General features: G+C 39.5%; 1 protein-coding gene across 2 annotated transcripts in view; it reads right to left on the bottom strand.

Moving 5' to 3' along the window:
- Positions 1–13,546, bottom strand: part of LOC139935669 (E3 ubiquitin-protein ligase MYCBP2-like) — a 104,035-nt gene that overhangs the window by 41,373 nt on the left and 49,116 nt on the right. Inside the window, exons 21-34 of one of the 2 annotated variants that reach the window (XM_071930178.1) lie at positions 12,661–12,811; positions 11,873–12,165; positions 11,131–11,258; positions 10,628–10,719; positions 9,673–9,807; positions 8,526–8,609; positions 7,306–7,402; positions 5,949–6,141; positions 5,150–5,427; positions 4,508–4,744; positions 2,654–2,746; positions 2,351–2,446; positions 1,313–1,516; positions 189–317 (exon numbers count right to left, since the gene is read on the bottom strand). In XM_071930178.1, the coding sequence (XP_071786279.1) occupies positions 189–317; positions 1,313–1,516; positions 2,351–2,446; positions 2,654–2,746; positions 4,508–4,744; positions 5,150–5,427; positions 5,949–6,141; positions 7,306–7,402; positions 8,526–8,609; positions 9,673–9,807; positions 10,628–10,719; positions 11,131–11,258; positions 11,873–12,165; positions 12,661–12,811 (2,210 nt within the window). The remainder of the gene's footprint in view (positions 1–188; positions 318–1,312; positions 1,517–2,350; positions 2,447–2,653; positions 2,747–4,507; positions 4,745–5,149; positions 5,428–5,948; positions 6,142–7,305; positions 7,403–8,525; positions 8,610–9,672; positions 9,808–10,627; positions 10,720–11,130; positions 11,259–11,872; positions 12,166–12,660; positions 12,812–13,546) is intronic. The other variant, XM_071930179.1, reaches the window with a different exon arrangement.

Below are 13,546 nucleotides of genomic sequence, written 5' to 3'. Positions count from 1 at the left end.
CCTCAATTCAATTTTTATGTTTTTTTTTTTTTAAGTTGCAGTCTGGGCAAAAACTCAAAATGGTGTCGAAAGAAGAAAACATGTGTGGGGGGGGAATGGGGTGGCAAGATAAAATATTGTACTCTGCTTGCAAACAAACTTTGTTGTGCATAAACCACAGAGGGCAGGATTGATTGATTGGAACCTACCTTAATGGGTACAGGTCTGTCAAACTTGATTTCAGCAACATCATTAATGAGATCATTGGGACCGTAGGATCCCTTAACTATCTCTAGAGAGTTCCAACGATGGCTGTGACCATCAGCTCCAGTCTCACTCTAAACAAAAGAAGGAAACAAAGCTTCTAGTAAGGTTTGCGGTAACACCATGGAAATAAGCAGGCTTTGAATCTTTGCATGGTGGAAGTATAACTAAGAGAGGTTTGCAGTAACAGTAACACCATGTGGAAATATCTTATTGAGTAGCGTTGGTTCTAAAAAGATCTGGTGGTTAGCGACCCAACGTTTCGATCAGTATGCTCTGATTATTTTCAGTTTTTGCCTTCGCGCACCGCTGAGCCAAGTATTTAAAGGCAATGGACACTATTGGTAATAAATCAAAATAATTATTAGCATAAAACCTTTATTGGTAACGAGTAATGGGGAGAGGTTGCTGGTATAAAACATGGTGAGAAACGGCTCCCTCTGAAGTGACGTTGTTTTCGAGAAATGAGTAATTTTCCGCGAATTTGATTTTCAGACCTCAGATTTAGAATTTGAGGTCTCTAAATCAAGCATCCGAAAGCACACAACTTCGTGTTACAAGATGGGGTTTTTTCTTTCATTTGCAACTTCGACGACCATTTGAGCTCAAATTGTCACAGGTTTGTTATGTTATGCATGTGTTGAGATACACCAAGTGAGAAGACTGGTCTTTGACAATTACCAATAGTGTCCAGGGTCTTTAAGCAGCATCTAGTATTAGGGTCCTTTTATTTTACTGGTCAGCCCATATTTCTGGGCCCCATTTCATTGAGGATGCTCAAGCAGAACTTTACTAGTTTTCTGCTTAGTGGAAATGAGCCAGATACCAGTCACAATTTGTACAAGGACATGTTAATTTGGCTAGTAACCTTATTCTGGTAAGCATAAGTTTGTTGTGTTAAGCTACTATTTGCGCTTAAGCAGCTCTTCAAAATTGAGCCCTGCTTGGAAATGGCAGAAACTGGTAAACGGTGAAACGGAAGTCACAAGTTCGGTTTCAAACCATTTTGGAAAACAAACGCAGATGCACAACCCGAACACAAAGGTAACTGATATACACCACAGCATACCCCATCAAGCAGCTCCAACTCGTAGTTGTAGTGTCCCCCGCCTCCATACACACAGAACCCTGCAATGAGTATCCCTGGTTTGTCCACACTGAAGCACACAGCGTCTGGTGTACCGTTCCCTGTACTCCATCCCCTGCCCTGGCTCACCCTGGTGTAGCGGGATGGAGTGCAAAATAGAGGTCGCCCTGTAGCCTGGCTCTCCCCCTGAAAGAAATAACCATCATTTTTTGTATACAGAGATATACATGTAGAATTGTGTACTTGCATATACAATCACAGGTGAAGTATGGACTATTCCATTGCAAGAGGTAAAGCCGAGTGAAATGAAAAAGCCAGATTTTGCAACGAGGCATAAATGAAAAGCATTTAATATTTGTTTTATTCAACTCATACATAGATCCTTGTCAATTGAAATTTTTAAATACACACAAAATAGACACGGAAACTTGTTCAACTAACAATGTGAAAATTCTTAAACAAACTTTTTAAAAATCTTCTAAACAACATGGATAATTCAACATAGACACCAACCTTTACACGACCTTGATTAATTGGGAAGAAAAAGGCGGGAACTTTTAATTAGGAAACAATGCTGCGAAACTCTGCTGCAATGTATCACTGTGTGGTGCCCAAGCATCCTATATTTATCAATGTAGGACTCATATTTAAAATTTTGGTGTGTCACATGTCAAGAACAGGGCAGTACAAACATTGCCAAAAAGTATGACATGTGACACTTAATCCACCAATGCTATGACAAGGATATATGTGTGCAGTACATGTATGTAAAAGATAATGAACAACAAGAGACCAGAATGTCTATCTTGCTGTACATGAACAGTGAATGTTTGACGAAATGAAATCTGGCTCTCCTCATGCCTGGAATTACACGCAGGCCACAGAGGCCACGGCGTCCGTTGCCCTGGTAATGGCCTTGGTGCCCTTTTTCAAAGTTTCCAAATGACTTACAGATTTTTGAAAACTGCCTTGCCCTTTCAAAGATGAATTTCGAAACCTGTCACCTATCTGGATACTTACATCTGAGGAGATGGCCGAGGCAGAAAGTTCTGCAATGACACAAGCAAGAAGACGGCTGGTATTGGAGACTAGTAGAGGGTAACTGGTTGGCTGCTTCTGGGAATTGAAAACAAATATGACAAATAAAATCTTCATCAAATATTAATCACTAAAATATAAAGGTTATCAAATAATAAACCGCAAGGGAAGCTGACTTTGCAAAATTTAAATAATTTGGGGTTGAACAAAGACAAATTAACTAGAGGGGGATTTGTGTCGTACATAACTTATATGAAAACATTGAATACCATTGGCCAGTCTTACCTTTTCCAAGGCTTGCTGTACGGGACTGATGAGTACATTCAACAACCTGTCAAGAATGTCATGAAAGTTTGGGCTTTGTCTGACACCATCAAGCTGGAAACAGAATAATAAGGAATTTTTATGCTAACAATTATTTTGAGTAAGTACCAATAGTGTCCAGTGCATTTAAACATTGTGCATTATGTGAAAAATAGAACACTAGGTTAAACGGTTAGTGGCAGTGAAGCAGTTAACTGTGCACCTACATGAAGATCATAATCAAGTGAGTTAAGAATCAAGTGAGTTAAGAATCAAGTGAGTTAAGAATCAAGTGTGTTAAAGGAACACGTTGCCTTGGATCGGACGAGTTGGTCAAAACAAAAGCGTTTGTAACCGTTTTTTATAAAATGCATATGGTTGGAAAGATGTTTTAAAAGTAGAATACAATGATCCACACAAGTTTGCCTCGAAATTGCGTGGTTTTCCTTCTACTGTGCGAACTAACATGGTCGGCCATTTATGGGAGTCAAAATTTTGACCCCCATAAATGGCCGACGTGTTAGTCGACAAGGTAAAAGGAAAACCACGCAATTTCGAGGCATGTTTGTGTGGATCATTGTATTCTACTTTTACAACATCTTTCTCCCCATACGCATTTTATAAAAAACGGTTACAAACGCTTTTCAAAGACCAACTCGACCGATCCAAGGCAACGTGTTCCTTTAAGAATCATGCAGGAAATGCAGAAGTAAACTGTTTTTGAATGAGTTGAATTCCAACAGCAAAACCACAGGCCCTAAAATCAGAGATTGTTTTTAACCAGTCAATAAATTTGTGTGCCTGTTTCAGCAGGAAATGTTCTTAGCATCACTTGTGCCTCTACAAGTCACAACTTGGTGTATCCCAACATAAGCATAAAATAACAAATTTTTGAAAAATTTGACTAATTTGGTCATCAAAGTTGAAAGAAAATAATGTAAGAAAAACACCCGTGATTTCCGATCCCTTAAAAAGGCTTCAGGCCTGAAATCTTTCTCATTTTCAAATATTTAAGTGAGAATGTACCTCAATCTCAAAAATTATGTTAATTCAGAGGCAGTTGTTGTGTATGTTGAGTAGTTACCCAACGTGTCCAGTGATGCAAAAGATCAACTTGAACAAAATCATTCAAAATAATTTGACTATTTTTGTTCTTGTTTATTTTGTGGTAAGTGTGAAGTTAGTTTTGGTGAGGTTAGCTTAGATTAGTAACAGCGTGAGTAGCGAGTTTTTGAGACATGGGTAAGTTAGAGGGACCAAGTCATCGTGATCAAAGCATCATTATGAATTCTCACCCAGTTACTGCGACACAAGCGCACACCTTTCATACTTATGATGTGGAGGTAGGGCAAGCAAGAACAGTAACTGGGTAAGAGTTTATAATTCTACATGTATATACAGCCACTGGCCATGTCCTTATTTCATAGAGTTGCTCAAACAGCAAATACTGCTTACAAAAATTCCTGTTCAGCAATAATGAGCAGGATGCCAGTCAAAAATTGTACCTTATTCTCATTAGAATAGTTTTGCTTCAAGCTTAGCTTATTTTTGTGTAGAAGCAGCTCTATGAAATTAAGGGCAATGCTTTGATCATGAAGATGGCCCCTTAAGCCTACCCATCCACAGAAACTCAACATAGGTCCTTTTCCAATCCCTGACTTTGGCTTTGGATTCGGCTTCAGGCTCTGTTCTCTGTTCTGAAGCCCTGAACGCATAGCATGTGTACAGTCAAAACAACCGAAGGAACTAGCTAGCCTGAGCCGAATAATTAGCCTGAGCCGAATCCGAAAGCTGTGGATTTGGAAAAGGGCCATAGAGGGTTAGTTGCATGCAAACCTGAATTCGTTCCTCCATTAAGGTAACCAGTGCCACTGGGTTTGGACTCACGTCGGTGCCGGCGATGGCAGCAGACGGTGACGCATCCTCCATGGAGCACTGCTTAGTCAGGACGATGCTGGGCTCACAGTCTCTATCCCTGAGGATTGGTAGAACGCTGGAGAGATGAACGGAGGGGTGGCAGAGGGCTTCTAAGACGGCCGCTAAGAGGTTGCCGTTGGGCTCCAGTTGATCCGACTGCAAGATGGAGAGGAACAAATTATCAGTGAACAACGCTGTTGGCATCTAACCAAATGTCATGATGACATATCCATATAATCAGTAACTTAAAAAAATGCAAAAGCAATTTTATCAAAACCCATACAAGTTGCACTAATGACCATCTTACTGCTGTTGCTAGTTGTTGACATAAACACACACTGTTGATACTTCTTGTACATGTTGTAGCTGTTGTACATGTGTAGCTGTTGTTTTGTTTTGTTTTGTAGGCTGTTCCTTGACAAAAGCCCCGCTTTTTCGAGCATGCCTCCTAATTCATTTATTATTGACTACTTTTTGATGATGACATGTGGAAATAAACATGCTTTGAATTAAATTGAATAGTTCTAAGCAGACTAAAAAAAAACTCAAAACAAATCTCACCGAGCTCATTGAGCCGAGCAAGTCGCACAGGAACAGCCACTTGAGCTGGGACGACGGGTAGAAGGCATGAAAGCAGGCCACAAAGGTACGATGGCACTCCGCCAAGATGCTCTCCCAGAGCACCCTGAATCGTTGAGTCTCCATCACTACCCTATTCATGAGATGCTGGATAGATGGCTGCGTGGAGTTAGACAGGATGACGCGTAGGAGATCACAGCATGATGCGATGGACTCAGGGAGTAGGGCACTATCTTGGGAGTGCTTCTTGGAGATGGATGCTATTGGGAAGATAAACAAATCATACTTAGTTGGAAAGTATGCCTTTGGTTTTTGGAACCCTTTGATAATTCCACATTTACTTTTTTTCTCGTATGGGAAAAAGCTGAAGGGTTTAAAAAATGAGTTTGTCACGGGAACAATTACCCCTTGCATTATGACCCCGTGCATATAACGTCACACTCTCAAAAGTCGCCATCCCCGAGGCCATCCCATGTGATAATAGCTGTTGTCCATAAAAGGACACGTGACTTCAAGGTACCTATAGCATTTCAAATTGATGCACGTGGTCTTTTATTGATTCTTTAGACTCCTCCCACAATGCCGCACTTACCTCCTAACAATGCGCGTCCACCATTTCCATCATTTTGAGAGTCAAATCTTTTGTGTGAGTGCACTGAGCATTGTGCAAGGCGCTTTACCAACAAGATTCGTTTTCTAAGCATTGTAAACAGTCTTCTTCAGAAACTGAGGGTTATCCCAACATAACTAGATTCCCCGAGCAAAAACACAGTTTTCTTACAAGGGCTTGGGTAGACCTCGCACACATAGCTCCGTAGCAACCGTAGGCAAGCCGTAGCGATGTACATGAGTCTCTCTAGATCCAGAGTGAAGTCTACCAGTTTCTTCCCTCCTTGCTTCAAGGCAACGAGGATGCCTTCGGCTAGCTTGTTCCAGCTCCAGTTCAGGAGACGGAGGAGTGACTTAAAGACTTCCTGTAGGTTGATTAGATACAGAGGAAATACAAATCAATTTATTCATTTATATATTTGTCATGCATGAAATTTGGTCCTTGGACATGTTGGAAAAAAGTAGGTACAATTTATTCGGGTACAAGGGCCTACATGTACACATTATGTAGGCTCAAATACACAGACTACCCGCAACTAATTTGTCTGCTCTACCAAACCTGTATTTTAAAAAAAATTTCATTTATAATATATATAGAAAAAAAATATAAAAAAAATGGCAGCACAGAGCTGAATTATGTGGCATTACAAGGTAAACAAATTTGTCAAAAATTATACAAATAAGACATAAATTGCACATCGCAGTATGGGGGTACATAGATAAGGGAATCAAAGTGTGGTGAAGAGGTTTTCAACTAGTGGTTTAAACCCGCCGAGGCCTGGCTCTTGATAATTTTACCGAGACGAAGTTGAGGTAAATTATCAAGAACCAGGCCACGGCGGGCTTAAACCACTAGTTAAAAACCGATTCAACACACTTTGATTCCCATTCATAAATACCTTTTCGGTCAAAAAACATCAACACTTTTTGGTCAAAAAGTAAAATAAATGCACAAATTATAATTGTTCAATGATTTCTTTCAACACAACACCCCTCCAGCTATGAAATGGTAAGGCCCTCGGGTAAACAACTCCTTATAAGGAGATTGCTGTGCGTGTCGTGCGTATTGCGTGATGTAGCACAACTGTTCCAGCCCTTGCTCTCGACCAATAGAAACGAAGAAACTGTCTTATAAGCACAGGTGCAAGCTCGCATGTCACGCCCATGTTTCAACACTTTTTACTGGTGTTATATCATTCAATAAATAAAAAAACACGTGATGCCCTCTCGACCAATCAGAATGGATAAACTGTCTTAGGTATTCATGAATAAATTTTTACAAAGATGACAACAAATAGCAATATAAATTTGATAAACCACTAAAAGGCAATATATTAAAATGCACAAGGTGTTGTGGGAACCCTTTTATACCTTGAAACCCCACTATGATATAAACAACCTAAAAAAACACAGGGTTCCCTTGCAATTAAAAACAGCCCTATAAATACATTTTTTAAAAGATGACAATAAATAGGAACAAACATTTGTCACCTTAAAGTGGGAAAACAATTGGAAAGAGATTTATTTACCGAGGTAACAGTGTTGCTGAATCTTGATGTGAGAATGTGAACAGGTTCTGTCTGGGACGCCACTCCTCCTGATGAACTAACGTCAAGTTGAGGTAGCCTAAAACATGATAGAACAGAAAGCAGAGGTCAAGCAAAAGTCAAGCAAAAATTTAATCTACTTCCATATGATTATATTTTATTCACTGAAGATTTTTTGTGAAACTTGAAGGTTAGATGTTTTTCAACGTTGTTCTAAGATTTCAAACTAAGATGAATTATAGTAGAACAATGAAATGTGGACCTAAGATCTTAAGAATGACTGGAGGGGAACGAAAACCACCACAGAGGCTCCAGTAATGATTTCAGAAACCCCCATGGTTAATGTAGGAAGTACAGCCATATGCCCATGACACTGAGCCATCACCAAGAAGATGTTTAGAACACCAAGCTGGCTTAGTTATCACAACTTCCATCAATCAATAAGAAGAAGAATGGGTTCTTGTATAATGCTTTATAGAAATTTTTTTTAAAATGGAGTGTTGTTAAGCGCTGGTAAAAGTAGCTAATCACAAAATATTATGCTCACCAGATTGAGTTTACCAGCCAAAATACCACGTCACATGTACAATTTATGACTGGTATTCCGCTCATTTCCGCTTAGCAGGAAATGTTTAGCAAAACTTGGGGCCCATATCTTTACACACAATTTCATCAAAAAAAATGGCAGACCATTAGCAGACAATACTCATGCTTGACTCTATTGCAATGGGTCTACATGTCAACTTTATTAAGCTGTCATTTCTCAACAACTCCTTCCCAACCCACAAACAGAAACACAATTTCAAACATTTACTGACATCTCCAACTTCAACCACTGATTCAAATTTAACATCTATTAAAACGTTGCTAAAACATAGGATTCGAACTGCCTCTAGCTATCGAGCAATCTTTGTGGTCTAGTTGGTAAGACACTGCTCTAGAATTGCAATGGTCATGTGTTTTAATCCCACTTGAGTGTAAGCAATTTCTTCTTTTGAAGATCAATAAAGTTTGTCTTTTATGTTTTATGCCCGTGATTTTTTTCACAGAACTCAGGAAAGTACTGAGTATACAGTTCAACACACATCGTGTAAGGGTAAAACCAAAATCAATATGCTTTATTCTTGTTAGTAACTGCAGCAGAAATCTTCCTACTTAACTTCTAGATGAATACTTCCAATATTTTTGTTGACAGATCTTACCTATAGAGTAACTGTGGGATCTGACCAGCGTTGATGTCTGTACCATTGTTTGACTTCTTGGAACTCATAAACTGGAACGTCACTCTGCAATCAGACAAAAATCATAATGAATCATGCCGTGGCGTGTCGTGGCCAAGCAGTCAAGTGCACCGGACTCAAGCTCTTGCGCTTCTGAGCGGCAGAGTGTGTGTCCTTAAGCAAGACACTTAAAGGCACTGGACACTATTGGTAATTACTAAACATAATTGTTAGCATAAAAACTTACTTGGTAACGAGCAATGGAGAGCTTTTGACAGTATAAAACATTGTCTGAAACGTCTCCCTCTGAAGTAACATAGTTTTTGAGAAAGAGGTAATATCTTAATCAAATATTAAAAGACTTCAGGCATGAAGCCTTTTAAGACATCTGAAAATCCACACATTTGTGCAACACAAGTTTTTTTTTCTTTCATTATTCGCTTGCAACTTCGATGACCAAGTGTGCCCATATTTTCACAGATTTGTGATTTTATGTATACTTTGGGATACACCAAGTGAGAATACTGGTCTTTGACAATCACCAAAGGTGTACAGTGTCTTTAAGACTCTATGACTCTGGTGTATTACTTAAGTTTTAGTAAATTAATAATAATAATAATAATAGTGGCTTCTTATATAGAGCGAATGTCTGATCAACGCGTAATTGAGATTTCCATCATGGAGTAGAAACTCAACATAAAATAACAATCAGGAGTTTACTGTATTCCTGCATTTGTGGCCTATCATCCATTAGGTTAGGAATAATAGCTGTACTATAACAGACAAACAGGGCTGTAAGTTTCAATGCGCCGTATTTTTTACCGCACGATGAGGGCGCTCTCAAACATATTTGTATCACTTCCGTGGGTGTATTCATTCATACCCAAACCAGTTATTAAAGAATGGAACACATTACCACCAAAGACATCAAATCCATCACGGACAATAAGACCTTTAAAGGAGCCGTTATAACCCACCTCTAAAACAAATTGAAACTTCGGCGCAACAAAAGTGATAGAACACCAATTAAAACTGTGCAGGAAGAATCGCACATACCCCTGGAAGTGAATAAAAGTACTATTTATAGCGCGGTCAAAAATTTGGCACATTGATTGGTATATCTACTCACTGGTCGTCTGTTGTGATGGATGTTTGACCCCCTGAGCCACAGTCACTGCTTGGACCATTCACCCTGGCCCAGGCTACATACCAACATCCGGCAGTCAGAGGCACTGGCTCATCAAATAGTACAGGGAACTTTTCTCTGTAAACACAAACAAATAAACATGACACAAAATGCTGTTTTCATGGCAGCTATTATAATAATAATAACTAGTTCTTATATTGTGCATTTTACAATAGCGTATCAATGCACTTTACATTAGTGCCCTGGTCCTTAGGCCAGTAACATTCCTTGGAAGTATACAGCCCTCGGCTAGCATGTGCTAAAAAATACAAATATTTTAAACATCTAAAACAGTTGATGAAATCATTCTGAGAAACAATTTTCTGTATCTTTTTATACGGGGAACTATTGGTCCATTCCTGACTTTCAATGATTTTTAATCAAACAGTCTTGAATTTGACATTTTGACAAAAAAAATCCTCTGTGGAATGTAAAGACCAGTTAGCTGTTGAAAACCAATGATGACATGTTTCAAATTTCACTCTGAAAGAGTCAGTTATCAACAGAAAAAGCCCTGTACAGACCCCAAAAGGTAAAGACCTATTTTTCTCAGAATGATGTCATCAGAAGTTTTAGATTTTAACAAAATATGCTTTGGAAAGGTATTGAATGCAATGTCAATTTACACCAAATTAACATACTTGTTAGTTTTCCTCCACTCACATGAGGTCTCTATATTGGAAAATGAATACATCACGAAATGTTCTTAACTATGCTTTTGGGTGTGTGTATTGATTTAACGTGTTTATTGTTAATTTAAAAAATGTTAACTTTGTAAACTTGAATGTATTAACCTTTTGGTTGTTTTTTGATTCAAATAAAATAAACCAAAATACTAATTAAAATTGAATTTGACATTGCCCTTCCTCTTTAAGAACAATGGGAATCTCTTTCTTACCGTGCTCCACACTCAAAGGTGATATCATCACTTTCTGCAAGTGGGTCTCCATCAGGCTCGTACTCTGATGCCTTGGTGCCTAGCTCATACAGCTGTAGAAAGCAAAGAATCAACATGTACATGTACCATCAAACTACCTCACATTACAAATAAAGGTAGGGTCATAGACTGGTACATACTCAACAAAATTATGAACTTATAAACTTGCTGAGAACACTGCAGCTGTTGATAGTATAAACTATTTACACAGTGCTATATAAATGGGTCTTACACGTACATGTCTAATGCAAACATAGTTCTAACTACATGTAACTGTTTAAAAAATGAATGAGAACATAAAATCAGCTGTTGCATACTGCTTACCAACCAAATGGACATATGGTATAAATGCAAAGCACACTTAATATCCTGACATTTCGACCCTAGTAGAGTCTTTCCCAAAGTCTAAAACTCGTTTTTGTGATAAAGCGCTTTTAAGAACTGTGTAATATTATTGGTCTTACCTTAATCTTAGCGTTGTATTCCCCTCGTCCACCGAATAGTCCTAGACCACCGAGTACAACATCCGTGTCTACACTGAACCTAAGAGCTTCAACAGAATGACCCGAGTAACCCCAACCTCCACCATAACCTGAGGTAAGAATCAAACAAAATCATTACCAGTATAAAACATCCATGTTCCTTAACTGTGTTTCATCTAGCAAGGTTGGACGGACTAGGAAGGATTTTAAAAGGCTTTGGCTGGCCAGGGCCAATCAGAAGGACGGCTGCCAGCCAAATTCCAAAGAACAAAATGTTTTAGTCAGTATGAAACAATTTTAAGCAAACTACAGAATAGAAATAATAGACATGTGAAGGAAATTATCAACTTGTCAGTACAATGCAATACTACAGTTGTACATGTATCTAGAACCTTGTGGTCTTGTTCCTGTACTTGTTGAACAGTTACAACTGCACTTTCATAATGTGCACCATACGTTTCTTGTTTACAGTGTCTCACAATCTGCCTGAAAACTTAAGTGTAAATACTTGTCCTGCCTGGAGATTGCAGGCCTGGAATTTCACTTTTGAGAGGACAGGGCCATTTTTATTTTGCAAAGGGCACTTCTACTGGAATGTCTTTAAGACCGCGGGAAACTTTTGGAGGGCACCAAGGCTAAGAACATGGGCAACAAAGGCCAAGTCCTTCGTGTAATTCAAGGCTTGAGATTGCCTGGAACTGGCTGCCAGTACACTCTCCCTTACCTTCAAATCTGTTGACAGCATTGAAGTCCTCCTTGGTATACACCTTGGTGATGCACTGCTTTTCAGTCTGTGCCGCTGTGACAGTCAACTGGGCCTCCTGGGAGGCCGTCAACGTATCCAGACATGCCAGCATGTGAAGGGCACAGTGAGAGCGAGAGACCAGTATGGATGGGGTAGAAGGGAGGGCTAGCTCGGGGGTCAGGACTGAGGCGGTGGAGGGTAGGGTGGGGATTGGACGCACGCAGGGCTTGATGACACTGTGGCAGGTGATTGTGCCAGTGGATGGCTGGAAGCTAATAAGAAGAAAAACAGAAAAGTAGAATCATATGTTGAATGCAAGATCTTGCTGGGTTCGCCCCGGTATTCCTGATTTGATTGGCAGCATATTGCCCCACAACACCTTATAAACCATAAATGGAGTAGGTCTCCTAGTTCAAACCATGGTCTCACATACCTTGCAGGAAAATACTGTATGTTGAAGCGCCTTGAGCGTCACTGAGTGACAGACATGCGCTCTATATAAGAAGCCACTATTATTATTATCAATAAGAGAAGGGATTCGTTGCAGATTTTGCCACAGTACCTTTGCATGGTACAATGTTAAATACATGGGTCTTTTTTTGAACACGTCTCTGATTACCTTTAGAAACAAAATAATAAACTCTTAAAGATGACGTGTGATTAAGCGCTATAGAAGAACTGATTATGATTACGATTATGTTGACAATTATGATTGTAATTATAAAAGAGGGCGCGGATACAGGGAGGGCGGGGGCGTTTTTACTCACCACCACAGTACATTATACAGTGGGTCCAGACAGACACTCGAGTCGCCAAAGTTGAAAGATGATTCTTGCTCGCTGTAGCTATTGCACGTGCCGTCCACTCTACTCAGCATTAGACACTTCACACCTGTCAGGCCGTTACGTGGAACTACACCTGCAACAACAATTAGACAAGTTGAAATGGTAATAATAATAATAATAATAATAATAACTGTAATTATAAAGCGCAACAATTGTCAAAGGATACAAGGCGCTGAAGAATGAAGGAAAACAAGACAGTACAAAGACGCTGTCAACCAGCTACCAACTAGGTGAAAAGGTGGGTCTTGAGAGCCTGTTTGAAGGCTGGGACAATATTTTCTGTTGTATGCCTACTTCATTATTAAAGGCACTGGACACAGTTGGTAATTGTCAAAGACCAGTATTCTCACTTGGTGTATCCCAACATATGCATGAAATAGCATACATGTACCATGGCAATTTTTTTGGCCTTGCCCAAGGCCAAGGTTCTGCAAAACAGGGTCTACTCAATTTTCTCAAATGCCGACATCCAATCCCAGAACTGACTATAATGGTTGTGGCTCCTATCCAAGTAGCCTTACGCCCATACTGTGGACCCATGTCAGACGCTATCTGAGAGAGAGAATGGACACTACATCACAACATTTTTTTATAACCTGGAAGCATACAAGAACAGTAGGATTATGGCTACAAATAGTACTGTTATACCATTAATGAACTATTACAAAACAATGAAGTGTGCAACTACGATCTTTAGAATGTCTGGAGGGGAACGAAAACCACCACAGAGGCTCCAGTGATGATTTCAGAAATCCCCATTGTTAATGTAGGAAGTACAGCCGTATGACCATGACACTGAGCCATCACC

The sequence above is a fragment of the Asterias amurensis genome, chromosome 4 (genome assembly GCF_032118995.1).
Source record: "Asterias amurensis chromosome 4, ASM3211899v1".
NCBI classification, from domain to species: domain Eukaryota; kingdom Metazoa; phylum Echinodermata; class Asteroidea; order Forcipulatida; family Asteriidae; genus Asterias; species Asterias amurensis.
This window is presented reverse-complemented; position numbering and strand designations above follow the sequence as displayed.